At 36.5% G+C, this 22362-nt stretch overlaps 3 protein-coding genes across 10 annotated transcripts; 2 read left to right on the top strand and 1 right to left on the bottom strand.

Annotated features, from left to right (window-relative positions):
• The first annotated feature begins 730 nt into the window (after nucleotides 1–730).
• Nucleotides 731–3913, top strand: LOC126584607 (uncharacterized protein At3g52155, chloroplastic). 2 transcript variants are annotated; one of them, XM_050248939.1, is made up of 6 exons: nucleotides 731–1172; nucleotides 1283–1382; nucleotides 1577–1756; nucleotides 1836–1953; nucleotides 2922–2989; nucleotides 3660–3913. In XM_050248939.1, the coding sequence occupies exons 1-5, from the start codon at nucleotides 890–892 to the stop codon at nucleotides 2985–2987; spliced, it is 747 nt and encodes a 248-aa protein (XP_050104896.1). In that variant the 5' UTR covers nucleotides 731–889; the 3' UTR covers nucleotides 2988–2989; nucleotides 3660–3913. The 2 variants fall into 2 exon arrangements, with proteins under 2 accessions (XP_050104896.1, XP_050104895.1); XM_050248938.1 differs by lacking the exon at nucleotides 3660–3913 and having other exon boundaries at nucleotides 2922–3152.
• A 2520-nt stretch (nucleotides 3914–6433) lies between these two features.
• On the top strand, nucleotides 6434–15018 carry LOC126587556 (uncharacterized). 6 transcript variants are annotated; one of them, XM_050252634.1, is made up of 14 exons: nucleotides 6434–6599; nucleotides 6859–6980; nucleotides 7111–7192; nucleotides 7281–7384; nucleotides 7639–7736; nucleotides 7819–7939; nucleotides 8176–8299; nucleotides 11687–11767; nucleotides 12447–12545; nucleotides 12639–12821; nucleotides 13490–13630; nucleotides 13731–13787; nucleotides 14078–14215; nucleotides 14647–15018. In XM_050252634.1, the coding sequence occupies exons 2-14, from the start codon at nucleotides 6940–6942 to the stop codon at nucleotides 14848–14850; spliced, it is 1473 nt and encodes a 490-aa protein (XP_050108591.1). In that variant the 5' UTR covers nucleotides 6434–6599; nucleotides 6859–6939; the 3' UTR covers nucleotides 14851–15018. The 6 variants fall into 6 exon arrangements, with proteins under 6 accessions (XP_050108591.1, XP_050108592.1, XP_050108589.1 ...); XM_050252635.1 differs by having other exon boundaries at nucleotides 7639–7765; nucleotides 7845–7939; nucleotides 14650–15018; XM_050252632.1 differs by having other exon boundaries at nucleotides 7639–7765; nucleotides 7845–7939.
• Nucleotides 15019–16402: 1384 nt separating this feature from the next.
• LOC126587372 (myb family transcription factor PHL7-like) lies at nucleotides 16403–20246 on the bottom strand. 2 transcript variants are annotated; one of them, XM_050252410.1, is made up of 7 exons: nucleotides 19964–20246; nucleotides 19136–19367; nucleotides 18379–18455; nucleotides 18202–18244; nucleotides 18004–18052; nucleotides 17662–17731; nucleotides 16403–17170 (listed from the first exon to the last, which is right to left on the bottom strand). In XM_050252410.1, the coding sequence occupies exons 2-7, from the start codon at nucleotides 19260–19262 to the stop codon at nucleotides 16625–16627; spliced, it is 912 nt and encodes a 303-aa protein (XP_050108367.1). In that variant the 5' UTR covers nucleotides 19263–19367; nucleotides 19964–20246; the 3' UTR covers nucleotides 16403–16624. The 2 variants fall into 2 exon arrangements, with proteins under 2 accessions (XP_050108367.1, XP_050108366.1); XM_050252409.1 differs by having other exon boundaries at nucleotides 18004–18061; nucleotides 19964–20243.
• Between the last annotated feature and the right edge of the window lie 2116 nt (nucleotides 20247–22362).

Genomic DNA, 22362 nt, shown 5'->3' with positions numbered 1-22362 from the left:
TTTTCCACCCTTGTTTCCTTACTTTCTCCCCTTCTCTCCCTCTCTTTCCTCCTGATTTCCCCATCTCTCCTTTTTCCTCCAACTCCACCACAGTTTTTCCCTCTCCAAGCCACCATGGTTGGAGATTTAGTTTATATGTATTTGCATTTAGCTTTCGTTTGTTTTCTGTTTGAGCATTTTGTGTCTCAGGTTGCTCTGAGCTTGGTCTCAATTTTCTATAAGTTTATCTCATATCTATTTTATTTGCCTTATTCCTCTCCAAACATCGTTCCTCACCATGAATCTTTTACCAACTACCCTTTAAAAGTGCATTTTGCACTATTTTGTAGGATTATGGGAGCGCTCCCAGCGCGGGTAGCTTGCCTACCCCCATTTTCCTTTCATCCATTTGGTTTTTTAGCCTTTCTTCCGGGTGGTGGTGATGAATCTGCGGTGGTGGTGTGGCTGTTTTGGTTGAGATGGCTGTCTAGGTTTTTCAATTTGGTTGCTGCTATGGGCTGCTCACTTTGGGCCCTCCTCATTATAGTTTGGGTTTATGGAGTTGGGCTTTTGCTTGGCTATTTTAGACTCTCTTTTGAAGTTATCCTTATCTTGTATTAGTTTTTTCTTTAAATGAAATTTACTTTGTTTGTCCAAAAAGGAAAAAAACACAACAGTCACTTGTGGAACTTAAAAATTAAAAAATAATAAAATAAAATAAATAAAAGTATAAGCTACACGCGCCACGTGGAAACACAAGTGACCCTCCGGACTCCGAAACCAAGAGTGAGTAGCCACTGGAGGGAGAGAGTGGCGTTTAGCATTTCAGTCAGCTCCGTCCCTCCCCAGTCCTCAGCTTGCTCTCAAGACTCAACTCTCACTGAATACTAATAGTCGAGAATCTGGCAGTATGAATGCGGTAACTCTCTTTAACCATAGCATTAATTTGAATATTCAGCAGCATAGTTTCTCTTTCCCACCGGCTGCGAATCCCAAGTGGCCCAGAGCCTCTTCAAGTTCAATCCGTCGCAGAAACGCTAGCAGTGGTACTAGGCCTTCATCTTCACCTTTGGTCGTGGAAGTGGAGAGCAAAGCTGTTTCTGATTCTGAACAAACTCTTCCTCCATCCGTTGCTCGTCGCCTAATTCTGCTGCGTCACGCCAACAGTTCCTGGGTAGACCCTTCGCTAAAAGGTAGGTTAGGTTTCTCTAATATTTTTCTTTTTTTTTTCACTACATATTACCTAGAGAGAAATTATTCTATTTATTTATTGAATTATTATATGAAAATGATTAATTTATAGATCATGATCGCCCCCTGAGTGAAAGAGGACAAGCCGATGCTGTCAAAGTCTCTCTCAAACTCCAACAGTTGGGTTGGATTCCTCAGCTTATTTTATCTAGGTAAAGTATATTATACTACTAATTAAGGGCAATGGCAATTTCTTGTGGAGTACTTAACATGATAAAACATTGTTTTGGAGTGCCGGATGACTATCTATTCATAGGAGTGGAAATAGTAGCTGGCATTGGCATACACTTGTTATTAGTTTTCCGAAAATAAATTTGGTTTCTTAGCTGGCCTGTTTGGGCTGTAGCAATGCAGTGCGAACTAGGGAGACTCTTACTATAATGCAGCAACAAGTCAGAGGCTTCTTGGAGGCTGAGGTCCATTATATTTCCAGCTTTTATTCCATCGCCGCCATGGACGGGCAGACAGCTGAGCACCTTCAACACATTATCTGTAACTATTCTAGGGACGACATACTCACTGTCATGTAACCTCTGCCTCACTACCTATTTGTCCTGTGCCAAAATGGAGGAATTGTAATATTACAACATGTTCAATTTGTACAGGTGCATGGGGCATAATAGGGGTTGGGAGGAGGCAGCCTCAATGTTCACTGGTGCCTCCATAGAACTCAAGACTTGCAATGCTGCTTTGCTTGAAACTACTGGGAAATCTTGGGATGAGGTTAACCATTTTTCCTTTCATTAATCTTTTATTTTCTATAATCAACTTGCATCTGGTCGTTTATGTGTGATATACACATATTAAACAATCTTTGGATCAATGTTTTGGCATTGCAATACACATGGATGACCAAAACTATAGGTTTCTTCAAAGTGGTTTTTATTTGGAGTTTAATTGATACTTGTTATAAAGGAGAACACTGTTGACATTTGCAGCATCTTATCGCATTAGGCTCATAAACAACTGCCATGAAGTACTGGCTAAAAAAATTCAACAAAATGGCACTTGTCCCTTTGGAACATAACCCATTCAGTTGGCACACCATTCCTAACATTAGCAGACAGGCTTTTGAGAGCCTCCCTAAGATTTGACACTTAATTATGGATGCATAAGTCTATAACATCATTTCTGTGACTTGTAAGTTATGCAAAAATCATAGAAGGAAAGGTTGAGGAGAGATTACATTGGTTCGTGTAACATCCTTTCTGTCTTTTCTGCTTTCTGATCAGCTGTGCTATTCACACTAGATGTAAACGAATTTAGAGTTGATGTTACTAGATTAAGAAGAAAATGGAGTTTCCTGTGACTGCTTTGGTCATACGATCTGGGGCAAAATCATTAAGACTACGTTTGGACAATGGACTTTAAATTTTTATCGAACTTAGGATAAATTTATTAGGAATCAATTCAAAAATTAAATAGAGGGACTTGAAAATGACCAGATGCAATTCAATTGATAGAACTTTGAAATGGCACCTTGAAAAACCTTTGTTTGGTGTCTTTGTAGTGTATTTCTAGTGTTTTGGTAGTAGTATTTTGTACTGTTTGAGTAGTTAATCTGTAAGGTCCTTGTAGTGCATTTTTAATAATTGAGTCTCTTAATTCCTGGTACCTTGAAAGCCCCTCATCCAAACATAAGGTAGGGATTTTCTACTTCACTGTTTATTAATCCTGCATTGTTGTTACAGGCATTTACTTTGGCAGGACTTGGGGGGTGGAAGCTGCAGGGCATTGTGAAACCTGTTAGACTATAAAGGTTAGCTTAGGATTATGCCAAGTGTTATGTATTAGATGTGTGCCATGTGTCACATGTGTATTAGATGAGTTAGTTATGTGAGGATGAATTTATATATAAACAAATGTTGTAATAATTCTATGACACATAGTGAAATATTGAAAATATCAGTTTTCCCTCTCTACCTTCTCTCTCTACCTTCTCTCTCTAAACCTCTGTAAGCTTTGTTATCAAAACCAAGTATCAGTCTATAAATTTTGCGAAGTTTTGAATGCCAGCTACAAGCCCACCATGCTGGCCCCTCCAAGAAGTATCTCGAATATTTGATATTTGGTTGGTCTCTTTGTAGCTAATTTTAATTCTTGTCCAATCATCCGACCTTTTTATATCTTTTGTGAAATTTTCTTAACTTGGTGTTTGGATGAGGAAAATAAACTATAAAATTTGGAGAAATGTCAAAATTTTTAAATTAGCATACACTAATTCCTGTGTTCAGATTCATAAGTAAAGGAACTTAGAAATCCAATTGAAAAATTCTTGGAATTTGGAGGTCATAAATTTAATCGTGGTAATTCCATCATTTTGGAAGAATATTTCCATTCTACTGAATCCAAAAGAATTCTACGTGGTAAAAAATAATTGTAATTCCAGGTTGGCAGTAATAGTTTAACTAAAGATTCTAATTGTGCAGGCTTTAGATTGGTGCTAGAAGGAAGTGCCGGCGGTGTGCTACATGGAAGACAAAGTTTGATTGGTGCTAGAATTTTTAATTGATTTACTTTCTGAAGTTTAGTAGAGATTGCCACCGGTTCTGATATAATACTAAACATTGTAAAGTGATGCTGATGCAGTCGGCGCTCAGTTAGAAGGAGGTTGGTTGGTTTTGACATCTTTTGTCTGATTGAACAGCTAATTCTCCATTAAATTGAGGAGTTCTTTATTCAATGTGGTACAAATGCGACTTACATATCACGAGCACCACACTCAACATGTCATCAATTTAATGAAGATCCAAATGATCCATGAGAAAGCAAAAAAAAGTATAAATTGATATGCTTTAAAAATCTCAGGGTGCAATGTAAAAATAATTAAAATCTCATGGCTTGCTTTGAAAATAACCCAAACATTAAGGGTGTGAACTGTGACATGTAGTTTACATACATTTTTTCGGTCGCAGGAAATTTTGGTTACAAAGAGTATCAAATTAATCTTTATGTTTCTTTTGGAGAAAATAACTCTTTATCCTTGGAGAAAACAACTCTTTATTCTTTTTTAGTTTTTTAACCAAAATAATCCTTATGATTGATATAACTCCTCATATTGATCTATAAAATTTGAAGTCAATATAAGTGGTTCTTGATGATGACCAAACTGAGGGTGGCTTAACCAAACAGTCTTCCTTCCTCTATGTTCTGCTTTGGCAGTTTACTAGTATTAGTTACTTGTGGTTTACAAATCTCAATTCAACACTCTTGATATACGCAGCCAAAAAAGAATTTGCGAAACGGCAAAAGGTTGGATGCTTTCTAAGTCCAATTACATTGCCTTTTGTGATTACTTTTCTACATGTCTTATTTCTATTACTTGTTGGTCTGTTTGTTTCTTCCATCCTATTCTCAGTTCTAGCGAAGAACTTCTCCGTCTTCTTCCACACTCGTATGGAAAAGATATGAATATTTAATTGGTGGAGAACTTCTCTATCTAATATTGGTTGTCCTTCATAAAATTTTAGGGGTAATATATTTTCGTTTGGTGTTTTATTAAATCTTGGCTTGACTCAAATAGCATTCTATGGGCAGTAGAACAAAGTCTCTTTAATTTTGTTTCCCCTGGTGCTCTTCTAACATGGTGATGGGTTCTTCGTTCATTTAATTTGTTTTATTTAGTGTATAAAATCGTCTCTAATTTTGTTTAATAATATTCATTTTATCTTTGTCTTCCATGCACTCAAAAAGAAAGGATCGAAGTTAACGTAGAATTGGTGTATAATCGAATTGATTATGGGATTGTATATTATTGGTTATAACGAAAGGTTAATATTTCAAATGAAGATAAGGTATGCCATTCATCTCCTTTTTTTCTAGTTTCAATCCAAAAGTTCTAACTATCATGGTTATTATTATTTTATTTTTAACAATCTATAGTTATTTTAGGGTCATTTTGGTTCCAGTCCCTAATTAACCTAATTGTTAGAATGAAATCTTGTTTGTTTAAATAGTTTGATTGAGGTCCCTAGCATCATTTGAGAGATTTTACTCATGCACTTGTGCATTCAATATCCCACGAATTATGAAATTTAAACAAATTCAAATAACATTTTTACAATATAATAATTACTTTAAAATTAATAATAGAGTAATATTATTCTTCACATAGTTCTAGCAAAAAAAATAATGTACCCACAAAATTATTAATTTATTTAAAAAATAAATATTGATATATTATAAAACATAACACAAATACATGTAATTAGCATGAGTACACATATTCAGCAAAATAAATATGGGTATTAAAATTTAAATTTATGGGTGCAAACTGAAATTCAAAATATATTGGTACAAATTTGAAAAAAAGGTACAAATAAAAATTTAAATTTATGGGTACAAATTGAAATTAACAAGAATATTGGTACAAATTTGAACAATAGGTAAAAATAATAATATATGAAAAATACTAAAAACATATATTTGGAAATGATTAATAAGTTTTTCATTTTCAAAATTGACATATGTTTTTTAGTACATCAATATATTTTTACACTACGGGAAGGGGGAGTTCAGCTAAGCCACATAATGAGCAATCTAATTTGGTATCGAATTCGCCATCCACAAGATTCAAACCCAAAATCTCTCATTTCCAAGTAAAGAGTTATACCACCAGACCAGAGTATTGAGTGACTAAAATTAACATATGTTGACATATAAATAATTTAATATTCAAATAATGAGTCAAAAGACCTTGATCGAAAATGAAAAATAAATAAAGTTTTAATTAATGAGAAATGAAAATGAATGATGAAAACCTAATTTATCTGTTATTTTATTATTACACTAGTACATGTCCACACACAAAGTGTGTATGAAAAATTTTACTTTTGTTTTTTAAATTAAAGGAGAGAGTAAGAGAGAACTGGGAGTAGGGAGAGAGGTTTTTCTTTTTTATTTTTTAAAATTAGATGGATACAATCATCTGTAAGTAAGGCTTAAACAAAAAATGCAAAATTTTGTTTTGTGTAATTATATTATTGTCTTTAACTTTTTTATTGTGATAAAAGATAAAAATATTTTTTCATTATCTTTTGGTTGACAATGAAGAAAAATCATATTTTTACACTAAAATGTCAATTATGTACTATTCAGTTTACCCTTTATTTTATCTTTATCGTTTAAATTCAAAGTTTTCAAACCATTTTCATTAGTTCTATTATTATTATTATTATTAAAGTAACAGCAAGAGGGTGGGTTTGTTTTGATTTATGATTTGTGGCGAGGTGTCCGGGTTTCTTTGTATACAACTGTAAAGTGGGAAATTGCGGCTAGTTTCTGGAGCTCACGGTCTTTCTGGAGGTTGCTCACGGGGCAATGCTCCTGCCCTAGCCAATAGCCAATAGCCAATAGCCAATAGCCATAGGGTAAAAAGCTCTGCTCTTATTCGCTCTTTAGTTGCATTCATAAGATAAAGAGTTGGGTGATGAGATCTGGAATTCTATTTCTGAATTTGATTTCTTTTCCCTCCATATATTTGTTCCTTTCTTCTTTCTTAATGATAATTAACTAAAATAGTTTCTCAGATTTGGCCAAGCATGTAATTCCTTGTGCATTTCATTTAGCTTTTTTTTTTTTGTGGAATTTTGAGGGAATTTTGAAGTGAGGGGGATTCTCACTTGTCAGGAATCCTCTGCTATCTTTTTTTATTTTGTTATCTGTCAGAGTTAAGGGTTGGAGTAGCTTTGAGGGACGCTTGGAAGCAAGATGATTCATCAGTTCATTAATTTTGTCATTCGCCCTCCCAGGTATGCATCTCATCTCATGATGCTTCTTGGTCTCAGTTTCATTGACCAAGACGATACCTTGAACTTCATATTGGTGATTTTTTTTGTCTTTCCCTTGCTCATTTCTACGCATCTGCAATGTTGTAAACAGGGCAGAGTATAACCCAGATCAATATCTTTGGGAAAGGGATTTCACGCTTGCAGGCAGAGCATACAAACGACAGGACTTGGAGGCAAGTATGGCCACCAGTTACCGCTTATCAGAACATTCTTGTTTTCGCTTGGCAGCAATGTTAGATTATATGTTTTAAATACTTGCAGCTTACGAATGCTAGGGGCCATACCTTGCGGTGTAGTCATTATCTGCCTTCACCTTTCCCCGATGATGTTTCTCTTCCATGTGTTATATACTGCCATGGAAACAGGTGTGTAATGATTATTTGAGAATTTTTTCTTCCCTTTTTAACAAAGTAAATGTGTATGTGATTATATGCACTTGGGGTGTGTTTTGGGTTCCACCTATACATTGTGGTTATAAACAGATTGTTGAACATCATACATTATTTTCACTTCTCCTACACAGCGCTCTGGTGTGTTTTAAATAATTGAACATAAGTGTTAAAGGTGCTTTATAGACAAAGAGGTAGAACTGACTCTGTGGTAATGGACAACAATGCAGTGGGTGTCGGGCAGATGCAAATGAAGCTGCTGTAATGCTTCTTCCATCAAATATCACCGTTTTTACTCTTGATTTTTCTGGTTCAGGATTATCTGAAGGTAACTATGTAAGCCTTGGTTGGCATGAGGTATGGTGTAACTTTCATTGTTACTTTATGCTTACTTTTCTCACTTTGTGCAGTTTGTAATTTTTTCTTTCCTGCTCAGAGATATGACCTTAAGATTGTGGTTTCATATTTAAGAAGCAAAAAGCAAATCTCGCGTATAGGTCTTTGGGGGCGATCTATGGGTGCAGTCACATGGTACATCGTCTTGTCATTTGTTGGCTCATCATTAGGTTAACTTGTATCATTGACTCAGATATGGAAGGGTCTTCTGGGATTCTTCAACTTGTTACTGCATTAAAAATTCGTATTGGCTTGATGGTCAAAGATAGTTATATTCTTCTTCGAGCATAAAGAAACACTTCTACATTTTGCATTCACATAAACATATTTTTTAAACTCCTGAAGTAATTAACCTCATATGTGTAATGCAGCCTACTTTATGGAGCAGAAGACCCTTCCATTGCCGGAATGGTGTTGGATAGTGCCTTTTCAAGCTTGTATGTTCTAATGATGGAACTAGTTGATGTATACAAGATTCGGCTTCCTAAATTCACAGTACAATCTCTCTCTCTCTCTCTCTCTCTCTCTCTTCACCACCCCCCCCCCCCCCCCAAAAAAAAAAAAACACACATTTCTCTTAGCATCCACATTGTATGATGCATGCTAGACTACGAAGATAAATTCGTCATTGCAAAAACTATAAACAAATGCTCCTGCAAAATAATTTTTTTCAGCTGGAGCATAAAAGCTTGTAGATTGAAAATGGCATGGCCAGGACTAGTAGTTGACATAATTGGTGAAATATAATTTTGACTCTTGATACCACTAATTAAGTTAAGAACCAGACAAGGTCAACGTGGCCAACCCAAATCTGTATCGGATAATAATTATACAAATGTATCTGCCAACCTACCTACATACAGTAACATACAGCCACATACGCTCGACGCCTATTCACACAGATGGGAAAAATGATCTCTTGCCAGGCTGTAGCATATCATGTTAGCTGCACATTCGAACACAAGCTTACAAAATAACATTCAAGACTTTTGAACGAGAGAAACTACTCTTTTTATATAATTTGTTTATAATATGGAGCTAAAATAAAGAGGCAACGTAAGGATGTAATAGGTACTAATCTCTTTCTTCAATAAGGGGTAATCCATGGGCTGAGATGTTTTAAGACCTTGTGGTAGAGAAAGTGGAGATGGGATCGAAGATATGGAAATGCTGAACTTTAGCTGTATTCTGGGTGGAATGGTCAGGAGATGAACAAGAAGGTTTTTGAAAATTATAGAGGTGAGGGCGTGGAGGCTTTATGTAAAGTAAAGATTTTGGACTTCATTTTAGGCTTCTTCTGTTTCCAAAGGCTTTGAGACGTTGCAATGATGATGCTGTGAGAGTTCTGGCAGAATTTCACAATAATGGGGTGGTTAGCACAACGACGAATGAAGCCTATATTTGCTTAATATTGAAGAAGAGTGATTCTTTGAAGATTGGAGACTACAGATCCATTAGCCTTGTTACTTGCCTTTACAAGATTATTGCCAATGTTCCAGCTCTAAGACTTAAGGAAGTGCTCCGTGTCATTATCTCTAAAGCTTTAGGGGCTTGTTTGAAGGGTAGGCAGATTCTTGATGCTATTCTGGTGGCGAATGAAGCAGTAAAAGAGACTAGATCGAAGAAAACAGGATTGGTTTTCAAGATTGACTTTGAGAAAGCTTACGACCATGTCAAGTGGAATTTTCTAGAGTTTGTGACGGAGATGAAATGTTTCAGAGACAGATGGAGGAGATGGATTTATAGGTGTATTAGGTCAACTAAGTTTTCAATTTTGAGTAAGTAGAGTCTATTATCAAGGGAATCCTTTATCCGCTTTTCTTTTCAACTTGATGGTGGTTGCCCTTAACTGATTAATTGAGAGCGTGAGAGGTTCAGACTTCAGATTAGTTGAAGATATTCGTATGGGAAGGGATGAAGTGGATGGAGACTACTTCTTTGCAATTTGCAGATGACATTTTTTTGTTTTTCCCAGGGAACAGTCTAGTTTGGAAGAATCTTGCATCTGCTATTTGAGTGTTCTTGCGGGCAGTCAGGGCTTAAAGGTAAATAAGGCAAAAACCTCTCTTTTCATCATTAATGTCGACGCCTCTTTTGTGGAGATTTTGGCTAACTCTTGGATGCACAGTCAGCGCTTGGCCAACTAAATAATTGCGCCTTCCTTTAGGCAGGAATCCTAGAGCCATCTCGTTCTGAACCTGATGGTTGAAAAAATTGAGAAAAAAGGCTTCAAACCTGGAATCGACTTTTCTTTTTAGGGGAGGCAATCTAGCCAAATCCATGATGCTTTGGGAAAATTTCCAATCTATTATCTATCCTTATTTAAGATTCCCATGGGAGAGGCTTCAAGGAGGGAGAAGTTGATAAGAGGTTTCGTTTGGACACGTGTGGGAGATGGCTTCAAAGAGTAGGATTGGGGGAGGTCTGAGAGTTGGGAATCTGATGGCCAGAAATAGGGGTGTGCTATCCACACACCCCTTTTTACTTCTCCCACACCCTTGTTAATTTCTGTCCTTTGATCTTCTTTAATTCATCTGATCCGACGGCCGAAAATTAAAATGGTGTGAGAGAAGGAAAAAGGGGTATGTGGATATCACACCCCCCCCAGAAATATAGCCGTCCTCGATAAGTGGCTGTGGAGATTTTGATATGCTTGGAAGAATTATGGCATTATGTGATTAAAAGAGAATATGGTATTTCAAACAACGGACGAGTCTCCAACATTGCGTATGGTGGACCATGTCATAGTCCAGGGAAGGACATCTCCCATGGATACAATTTTTCATTGTGAACTGCCTTTTTCTTGTGGGAAAAAAGTGCTAGAATCAAGTTTTGGAAAGATACGTGGTTGGGGAACTCTTTACTTGAATCTTGATTTCCAAGGCTTCACAATTGTTTGCTTGTCGTCACAATATGGTTATTTCTTGCATTTTGGACCTTGCTAATGGCTAGAGGAACTGAAATTTTGAGTTCAGAATGAATTTGAATGTGAGGGAGGAGTAATCATCTCTTTTGTGCTTGACTCTGCTTATTTTCAAACCTCTATGAGGGATTCAAGGAAAATGGACCCTGGAAACCAATGGGAATTATTCATGCAAACCCTACTACGGTCTCATCACTAATCATGACACCAAAAGCTCTTTTTCTCCTTACCGCCCGATCTGGAAATCTAGGGTATCTAGGGTTTGTTGCCCTTGCTAAGGTCAATACTTGTGACATGGTTCAAGAAGACGACCTTAGTTTAGTTTCTCACCTCAATGGTGCTTCTTGTGTATGTCTGATTTGAAATGTTCTGGTCATTCTTTTCTTCACTGTCTGGTTTCCTTGGGCTTATGGTTGAAGCTGGTCAGGAAGATGGTATAACTTGAGTACTTCCAAGGTATTGCTTTTCTCTTAGCCAAACTCATGTTCTGGTTTAGAAGGGTAAGAAAGCTAAGGTTATGAAGGGTTGGTTCACGCGGTGGCAAAGCTATGGGACAGAGTTCAGTTTTTGTCTGCCCTTTGGGCCTGGGTTTCCCCTGAGTTCAGGGGAATTTCTCTCTTTCATTTGTTTAGAATAGATAGGGTCAGCCTTATGGTTTGTATTTGGGTGTTTTAGCTCTTTTGCAGTTAGCTGTGTTTTTCCCTGCTTTCTGTTTGTGGTGGTGTTCTGGACCACTCTCTTTGTTTCTCTTTTCTTCTTAATAATATTGTTTATTTATAAAAATAAATAAAAATTATCCCCTGAAATTCCCAATATCAGTATCATTTTTAAGAAATTATTAGCATTTGCATGGTTGATAAAGCATTAATTATATTCATTCTGGTTCTTTATGTCATCTCTCCAGTCTTAACCCCTCCTTCCTTTTAACCTTAGTTTCTTTATCTCTTCCTTTTAACCAGGTTAAGATGGCAGTACAATATATGCGTCGGATAATTGAGAAGAAGGCAAAGTTTGATATCATGGATCTTAATTGCTTGCAGGTCTTTCTATATTAATAGTTTTCTTAATATTGGATGAGTTATCATTAGCCCCCTTCCCAGCTATCTCTTACAATAGTTGAAAAGTTACATTGCGGGGTCCACTCTGTTGTCTAGTCCAATTTGAACGTCTATTTTTTATGTTGCCTTTAAAAGAACATCCTTGCAAAAAAGAAAAAAAAAAAAAAAGCCAAACATCGTGTTTCCATTAAACAGACCCAAATGCATTTACTTTTCCATTCCTTTGTTGTTAGTAAACTCATGAATGGGAATCATACGCATTCCCTTCAAATCCTTGATTGTTAGTAAATACAAGAATGGGAATGATACCCATTCCTAAACAAATCCATTTCTTGTAATTTTCGAATTGGCTGGTCTTTTGAGTAGATTATTCTTAAAAGGGGACTTAATAAATGGGTTGGCTGGATTATTGAACCACATTACAGGGCCACTATCAGTGTGTCCCTTATTTTAGCTAAGAAGATCATAAATGTGTCATTTCTTAGGGATGAGTTAGACAAACTCTGAACCCATACTTGTTATTTTTAAACTCTCTGCAGCCATTAGATCATTTATATGCATAAGCGTGTGTGTATAATCTACCACTATATATATTATTTTCTGAAAAGAACCTTAATCTACCACTATATATTAAATTCGGTCATTTGTGTAATACTGGCAGGTAGCAACCAAAACATTCATTCCTGCTTTATTTGGACATGCCAAGGATGACAAATTCATCCAAACCCATCATTCTGACATCATTTACAAGTCTTATGCGGTATTGCCCTCGTTGAAGGATCTTACACTTACCTTAAAGTACTATGTTGCACTTGATACAGTGAGAAACAAATACATCTTTGATGCTTTGCAGGGGGACAAAAATATTATACATTTCGATGGTGATCACAACTCTTCTCGACCACAGTTTTATTATGATTCAGTTTCCATTTTCTTCTATAATGTTCTCCATCCCCTGCAAACGTCTTCTCATTCATGTAAGCTTGACAAGTATTATGGTTTGGGGGATTTGAAGATTGGTGCTGGTTTGGATGAGGTGATTTCTGTTTCATATGATATATTGTGGAAAACCTTCTTGTGTTACCATTGGTCATCAATTTTGTTATCATGACTGCTAGTATTGTACAAGCTGACGCTCCAACCAATGTACATATGCTTTTAAGAATCCTTGTGTCAATGGACTGTAGCTCAAATCGATACTTCGTAACCAAAGGGCATTTCTCCCAAAATCAAAGTGAGAGGATGGAAGTTAGAGCTTGTGGCAGTCATGCATCATTTTTATATAATAGTCACCACCAATACCACCACCACCATCACCACGCACAGCTAATCTTCAAGCGTTATAGACCACGCTATGTTTCAATGTCAAAAAACAAACGCATACACATGCACAATCACCATCCTCATCCCCATTTGGTCATAAATGATAAGGTTCACTGAAAATTCTTCTATGCACTCTACGGCCGGCTTCCCAGTTATAATTCAGTGGTATCCTGTGCTTAAGGCAGGTGCTGCACAATAATATTTTAACAATGATCAGTTGTCAGCATTTTGTTATGGCTCATGTAATTGAAAAAGCCATTTACATTGACTATGCCTCGTAAGTCATAGCCACTATCTGGGATTGGGAAATAGAGCTCCACTACCATAGAGTGTTACATAATTTCCCGCACTAAAATGAATATGTCCCCACCCCTTTTGTAGGGCTTGTTATATGAGATAATTACTGGAGTTCATTCTGCGGGTACTGACGTGGCAAGTTCATCTTCTGCTCCTCCTGCCATTTCAACCACAAAATGTGTGGGCAAACTTCTTTATGAATTTGCACCAGCGACTACTGCTGTTGTATGTACTTTTTTTCTTTTAGTTTTTTTTTTTACCGTTTCTCTCCATATTCTCCATTTTATTGAGTCATTCTGTAACATACTTGTTATTGAGAATGCAGGATTCTGTGAATGATGAAGCTGACACACTTAACAGTCACAAACCATCACATTTAGAGGTGACGTAAACTTTTAGATTTTTTTTTCCCCATCTTTTCAATTGAGGTCAGGCATCAGAGTAGAAAACCATGGATTGGCAATGGTTTTTGGTTAGCTTGGTAATGCAGATGATAGTTTCTTGTTCCAATGGAGTTTTGTGTGTTCATGTATTGATGAAGTGCTTTTTAAGTCAAGAAGAATTCAGTATACGTTGTATTAAAAGATAGATCATACTCGCGGCTCATATGACTTTTCAACTTGTCTGCTTCACAGATTGTAATACTGAAATACTGCAGTTATGGTTTTACAGGAGCAGACTAATGGTGAGAATGTAGAATGTTGTTCATATACAAGCTCAAACAGGGAGAGTTGGGGCAGATGCTCTTCATTAGGAGGCAGTGATGAAGAATCTTCTGCTGATTGCACAGCTGCTGGCAGCAGTCATCAGGTCTCTCTTTCTCACACAACGCCCAACACCCAACCTATGCCTCTGTTCATAATTCAGATTCCTGTAGAGACTTTTATTTTCTTCACACACCACTTAAAAGTTTTTATTTAATGTTAGCTTCTGTTCCGTGGGACTTGTCAGCATGAATTAAGGTGGTAATGTAATGTTATAGACTCATCTAGACCTGGATCCTGGCTCTTATGGCATATGGGTTTAGTTTACTGAAGAATGGGAAATATTCTATCAGGATGTTTTAGGTACATTGGTCACTTAAAGAATGGGTACATGTATGTTTCTGGTATATTTGTATCGACTGGAAAGTTAATTATACATAACATACTATTGCACATTCTTCACGCACTGCAAAGGATTTAAAAAATATATTTCCAAGTTTATGTTTCATGATTGTAAGTTGTCCCTTTTGATTGTAGAAGAACCTTAAGGTGTTTGCGATGCCTCTTCGATGCATTCAACAAAAATCATCAGAGCTAAGAAAAGAGGAAAAGAAAAAGAAGAAAGTTCTCGTTGCTCCAAAGAAGACCAAGAGTGAGAAATTTGAAAAGTTAGAGGCCCTGAGCAAACGACTGCGTCTTTGCATCCTAAAGCGAGTGAAAAATTGCAGACATCCCACTTAGTGACTTCTGTAGTATAGAAGTGTTTGTAGCTACAGTTGTTTTACCGTATTGTTGGTGATGGATTCTTCAACCTTGTATGGATTGTTAAATCCTTTTTTTTTTTTTTCCTTCTTGTTTAAAATCATTGATTGGTGCTGTTCTTATTTCTTTGTCATGGCCCTGTTCTAATTTCTGCGTGCCATTTTCGTGTCACATAAGGGTTCCATGCAGATCTATCAGTATCGGGTTCCTATTGCCCTCCGTCTCCCTCTCACGTGGCGTTCCAGTACCATAATGCAATGCAGAGGGAATCTGTTGGGCCATAGGAGGACTAACATGAACAGGTTCGCTGCTGCCACCCCGCGACAGTTTGTCATGTCAGATTCTGAACACTTACTACTCCCGCACTTACTACTGATGCCGGCAATGCGGAGGGAATCTGTTGGGCCATAGGAGGACTAACATGAACAGGTTCGCTGCAGCCACCCCGCGACAGTTTGTCATGTCAGATTCTGAACTCTCGCTACTCCCGCACTCACTACTGATGCCTCCCATCCTACAAAGCAACTTACCATATTACCCACTGATGAGAAATTACTTTTAAACTGACTAATTCAAATTTTAACAACCCCCTCGCCGAGCTAAGTCGCGCTAGCTTGTAACCCAAGTGGGGGCACCAAGGTGGCGGGATCGGTTCAGCTCGTTTGGCAGGACTTGCTGTTGCAATTTGCTGGCTACAAAAATAAATAAATAAATTTACTAACCCCCTCCGCTGCTTTCACTTTCACCTGCTTCTCTTTGACTTTTTTTTTCTTATATTTACTCTAATAAAACGTCTGCACGCCAGTAAGACCCAGGCTATGGCCAAATTTCTAAGAGACAAAATTCTCGTCGGATCCTTCAATCACATCCGTTCATTGTATATCATGTGGTTAATTTTTGTTAAGTTGTTTATATTCAATTTTAAATAAAAAAAATTACAATGATTTCTAACCACACGATGTATGATAAACAGATGTGATTGGAGAATCCTGCGAGGATCCTCCTGAAAATATCTCAAAGGTTTGCTTTATTAAAGTTGCCTGACACTACACTTGCGTATTTTTCACATACTATACATTTAGATACTATACAAGTCCCGTATTTTACTATGTTGCCTATATTGCCTTGATTTGGTTGAAAATTCTCTTGTTTGGGGTTTGCCAGGCTTCTTAAGTAAGATTCAGTATATTTAAAATCCGCACGTATTCTAACATACATGACATGATAGAATCTGTTAAAGAGTGCATGATTCCATCAATAATTTAAGGAATTTAGGCATACCCAATCCGTCGCACTACGTGTTGAGGCCTACTCTTGAAAGTTCAAAACATTTTGGCGCTCGACTTTCTAACAAAAGCACTTCTAGGCTCTAGCACCCTCTGTAGTATTTCCTACAGAGGCAATCCCAACCAAAGCTCTTAGTTCTGGTTGTGATATTTGAATTTAAGTAACTAAGGTCAGCTAAGAATATCCGAAGATGGAAATCAGAAAACGCATCTAAAGAATATCTATCTGGCCACAAACAAGGAGCTGTGTAGTAAATAGTAATCATATTGCAGTAGAGTTACTAATTCCAACCGTTGATCACATCAATGCACTCCATCTAAATAAGGCACAGAGTTCACTGATGTGCTAGAAGCTTGAACCTGATTGATGCAGCACACCTGTAATTAGCAATATTCTTTCACTTGATTAGAGTCGAGACATATCTCCCAAGGAAACTCAGAGGCATTGAAAACTCTACAGTACTAAGCTACATGTCACTGCCTGCATCTTTTTCCAATTGATTTTCATTCCTGAATGAAATCCCGGATGAGGGATGAAACTGCTCCCTAGGCAGGAAAGCTGTATGTCCTTGCTGGTAGGAAGAGTTTAAGCTCGACTCTAGTATCTGGTGTGTAAGCACCGCTTCTGGATCAGTGAATGCTTCACCTATGTTAACCCGTAGCTTCTTTGTCAACCTCTCTGCTTTTGGACTCTCAGCTGGAGAACCAACATGACAACCTGAATCTGGAGTTAAGGGTTCACGATGCGATGAGAAAGATTCATCAATGGAAATGCTCTTGGCTGGCGCACATTCCTTGGCGGCCTTGTCTTGGAGGGGGCACTCTGAGGTCGGGGCAGGAGTTGCAGGATCAGTCTTGTTGTCAGATTCTGGGCAATTGTCACTTGACAAACGAGCTAGGTGCCCAGAGCCAGGTGCTTCTGAAAGAACTCCACTAAGTCGCTGCTGCTCTTCAATAATTTTCTTCAAGTATTTACCTTGGGCTTCTATCCGTAACTGTAGCTGTCTCTGTACCTGTTGGGCATTCATGAGTTCAGCTTATCAGCCCATGCTGGTCTGAACAAACTAGACCTTTCCCCCTTCCCCCTTTATCCTCTATGCATATGCAGCAAAATTTATAGTATGGTAGTTGGGTAGGAGACGGTTTTAACTGATCTCTTTGCTATCCAAGAACTTGGTCATTCAATCTTGCTAAGGATTTCTGACACTATCAACATCATTTTTTAGGGTGTACATTGCTTTAAGATAGGTGAATCCGAAATAGCTAATTTGAACTTTGAGTGGCAACAATAATCGTGAAAAGTATATACTTTAAGCGATATAATGCTTTGTAGCAAAGAAAAGATAAAAACCATTTGCAAAATCATTTCTTTTTTTTCAAATTGTTCATTGAATAGACATTTTTCTTATCTCAAGTGGATAACATATATATGCTGTTGATAAATGTACAACCTGGTGACAATACATGATTTTAATGGAATCTATATTCGGTCGAGAAAACATGCCTCTAATTGCTCATGTAGTCGCTTCTGCACCTCCATCTGCAGCTTGAGTGCTTCTGTGATTTGCATTCCACTGTGAACAGAAACAGTACATACTTCCTCACATCAATCAGCCAAACTGACAATTTACACAAACTGATAGTTTCACATGCAATAATAATTCAGTAATATTCTATTTTTGTATGCTCCATGTGGCTTAAAAACAGTGAACTAGATATGAATCCTTCAATTTTAAACTTTGACTTCAGGTTCCTTTAGAATAGAATACAGGGTTCTGATTGACATGGCCCATATCTTAGCTGATAACAGAAAGAAATGCCGAATATAAAAGGCAGATCTACTTACGGTGAACCATCCAAATTGGAAAGCACATCCCCAGGTTCTTTCTTGTCAGCTTTTTTCCCTTGCATAACATGTGAAGAGAATCACAATAAGGGTCCAATAATAATTCATCTTTGATAAGCCTTTATCACTATAGAGGACCTGCCTAATATGGAATCCGAATTCACAAATAATTAACATGAAAGAATCAAGTTCACCTACCATCAGATGAGGAGTCTGGTAGGTATTTTGCAAGTCGATATTTCTGAGTGCATCACACAAGCGATATTAGAGGAAACACCATCGAGAAAGAAATGTATCCTCACTCCTCACACCCGCCAAAAATAAGAAGAAAATAAAGGAAAAGTCAAGCATTGCACAGAAGGTATTTTTACATACCTGTAAATGGCTTTTTACATGGTATATGGTTAAACCTTGTACACCCATCACTCTCAACACACCTTTGGGCGTAGCACCTAGAAAAAGATTAAAAGGAAATAACATAAGATTAAATAAACAATATCACTACAGAAAGTGGACAGATGCCTGATGCCTCTATTGGAACTCAGAAATCCCTAGGTCATAATGCATCTATCTTAGATCTTTGGTCATGCAAAATATCATCTTCTGATCTCAACCAAGTTCTCAAACATATTACATACGCCACATATGTATGATAAAGTATGATTTAAACCTGGGACCAATTTTTATCCAAAGAATCATATATGATATATCTGGAAGGTCAATATGGGTCTGTGTTGGAATTCACTATGAATTGTGAGCTGAAAAACACTATCAACAAATTAAAAAACTGCTCTTCCCTCAGTTAAATGGAAAATTAACCTGATTTTTTTCTCTATGGTTTCACACAATAGGAGAGATTGCTCAGTAGCCCAGGACAAGAAAACCTATTAGATATACGTCTGGTACAAGAAATAGTTAATTACATTGTAGTTGATGAAACTATGGAAAAACAATGTAAAGTCAAGTCAAGATTTCGTCTACCTAAGTACAAAACAGGGTCAAAATTTTCCTTCATAAATATCACCTCCGACTTATATATAGTTTAATTCCCTCGCATCAGATAAATGCGACGACCAACCAAAAAAAAAAAAACAAATCCCAGTTGATCAGATAAAAGTTGAGGGTGACTCACGATCTGGGCCACCAAGTTGTGCCACAGCATCAACAAAGCGTTCATGAAGCTCATGCGTCCAACGCAATCGCTGTTTTGAGGCAAGGTTAGAATTGTTGAGACTGTTTCCTCCACTGACGAGATCCATTGTGTTGATGTCACTGTCAAACTGTTAACCATGAACAACAAAGTTGTTGCAGACTAAGCCTGAACTAGGAACATCCTTTAGTAGATACAGTTGCCATTTATATACCTAAAAACAAATGAAAAAGAGAGCCATAAAAATTCATAATGCACAAAAGTAAAGAATAAAAGAAAGAAAATTTAATGACTCATACCGACTAAAACCTTATCTAACACATCAATCAGATGAGAGAAATAATTTCATGCCAAATTTCCAAATAAGTAGCTTAAAATTCTTAAAAGGAATCATCATTTACTAAAATTCTGTGAATTATATATTCTTTTACAGTAAATAAGAAATAAACAGTCAAACTTGAATATAAGCCGGCAAAAAGGGAAGCATGGCAACTAGGTTGTGGTAGAGCTATCTATCCATCTCTCATGACTATTCTACAACACTTGAAAGTATTGAAATTGAAAAATTTTAATCTTTCGAAAGGCAGCGAGTTTAGGATTGGCACGGAGGACCAAGGGCTGCGTCACAATCTCATTCCAAAATGTCACCGAAATTAGGGTTTCATAAACAAGTAAGCTGCTAAATATTATTATGAATTCAGATTTTAGAGAGAAGGAAAATTATGCTTATATTCAATTCATTCATATTTGTTTGTTTGTTTAGGAGAATTGGAGAATTGGTGAAAGAAGAAGAGAAGCGAAGAGACTTACCCAACTCGGACGACGGATCTAGTCTCCTCCATCATATTCCAATTTCCCAACTTTGATCTCTCCTCTCCTCACCTCTCCTCTGCGTGTGTCGCCTCTGTGTGTGGTAGTAGTAATTCAAAAGAATTCAGAACAAGGAAGGAGGTCTGAGTTTTGGAGAAAATGACTCTATTTCTCAGACAGAAAGATGGTTTGGTCTCTGGTCTTAAGAAAGAGAGAGAGAGAGAAGGAGAGAGGGACAAGCGGTAGCACCAACCGAAGTATAAAAAGAGCTGAAAAAGACGAGACTTTAGGCCACGATCCTTCCTCGGGGGAAGAACCCAAGTACGAAACTAAGTGGGTAATTGGGCTTAATACCCTCTTTACAAACTCACTAACCAAAAGTAAGCATTCTCTCTAAAAAAAATCTAAAATATCTTCATTATCCGCATAATGTTAATATAGACACAAAATTAGTAGATTACTGAAACAATATGAAAGGTATTTTGGTTAAAAATGACTAATAAAATTGCATTTTGAAAGCATAGCTAATTTTGATTTGTGTATTTGTAAAAGGGCTAGTAAGCCCAATTTTCCAACTAGTAACAAAATCAACCCCTTCTATCTTGTCTAACTTCTATTAATCAAATGTGATTTTATTTTTTCTTTTGTTGTGCATTGAGAATAATCAATTGTAATGTAAAACAAATACGTATTTGGTAAATTATAACTTTAAAAGTATTTAGCGTGTAAAAAATATTCTCACAATCTTTTATGCAAAATTGTTTTAATTGTGGATAATGACTAAAATGGACAAAATGTAGGGAATATGGTGATAGTGATCATTGTGGTGTTGGTGCTTGTGATGGTGACGATGGTGAAGGAGTCAGTGATGGTGGCGAAGATGGCAGTGGTAGTGGTAAAGAAGTTGTGGCGCCGAAGATGGTGGTCGCAACAATGATGGGGGATGCTAGTGGTGGTGGCATTGACTTGGCAGGTGATGATGAAGTTGAAAGAAGGTAGATAATGTCATTTTTTCAAAATCAATGTGTGTATCAGAAGAATTAAAATATTTATCAAAGTCTATATTATGCTTCTAATGAAAACAACTTAAAAAAAAAACCTAAATGCTGCTTTCAAATTAGGTCTCTTACTGTCCTTTTATTCAAAAGTGCTCAAGAAAAACAGTAAAATCAAATATCAAAAGAAAATTAAAAACAAGAGACCTAACTCCACCTACCAACTCTACTATATTGTTTGCAAATAAGTAAAAAACCAAATATAATAAGACAACTCACATGTGCTAACAAATGACTGAAATTTTTATGCTATTTAGTACTACAATCTAGTGGTATTTCTTTTCACTTGTAAGTAAGAGTTCGATTCATGTCAAAGGCGAATTTGAACCACATTTTTGCTAGCCCATTGTGAGGTTTAGCCCACTCCCTCATCAAATTCAAAACATCAAATTTCAATTTGATGGTTGACTTTAAATATTTTCCTCCCACCCGATATACCAAAATTTATTGCTTCATTTATGTTTTTTCTAACAAAAATTATCAAAGTTGGGTTGTTGTTGGTTTAAAAATCATAAAATAATACTTAAATATGCTAACATTTAAGGTAAAGCAAGTAAAATGTCTTTGGAAGTAGCAAAAATCATATTTGAAGGCAGCATTAATTTTGACATCTCTTTGTCTATGTTATCTTAGTCTTCCTTTCCATATCAATTTTGACATCTCAGTTGGAATAAATGGTATGTCATTTGTTACTGTTATATGTATATGTGACATTTTTGACATTTCCGTTAAAGATGGTCTAATCTGCAACCTGCAAACTTGACGGAACTTGAATTCTCAATCCAATAATCCGTAGTCCAGAAACAGTGTTCACGCTACATAACCGACCTTTGAGTTTCTTGTCTCAACAAGAACAAAAACAAGTACCCTTAAGGAATCTGCTTGATAATATTCCGTCCCTTGCCCAAACAAACAATTTGTATTTTTTCCGGCAATTTTGTCATCTTCCTTTGCCTCATTTTGGGAGCTGCACCTGTATTTGGAGTTTACTATTATCTTCTTATTACAAAACTCATATGATTCCCACTTGGCCACCTTTGGTTCTCTTCTATATAATTTAATTGTTATAAATACAAGAATTTCACTACTGGCCGGCTTGGAATTTGGAAAAACTAAAATGGCTAAATACGTTTTTAAATATTAAAATATTTTTTTTACTATATCTGACAAAAAAAGTAAATAATCGTACACTATTATCTTTTTACAATGTAAATAGCACCTGTTATAGTTTTATTCTCCAATATATAAGAATAAGAGAAAGTGAATGTGATTTCTATATTATTAAGATTATTAAAAGAAAGAATACTTACATAAAATAACCGTCACATATTCTTTTTGTTTAAT

The sequence above is a fragment of the Malus sylvestris genome, chromosome 10, assembly GCF_916048215.2.
Source record: "Malus sylvestris chromosome 10, drMalSylv7.2, whole genome shotgun sequence".
Lineage (NCBI taxonomy): Eukaryota > Viridiplantae > Streptophyta > Magnoliopsida > Rosales > Rosaceae > Malus > Malus sylvestris.
The sequence above is the reverse complement of the archived record's forward strand: the minus strand, read 5'-3'. Positions and strand labels throughout refer to the sequence as shown.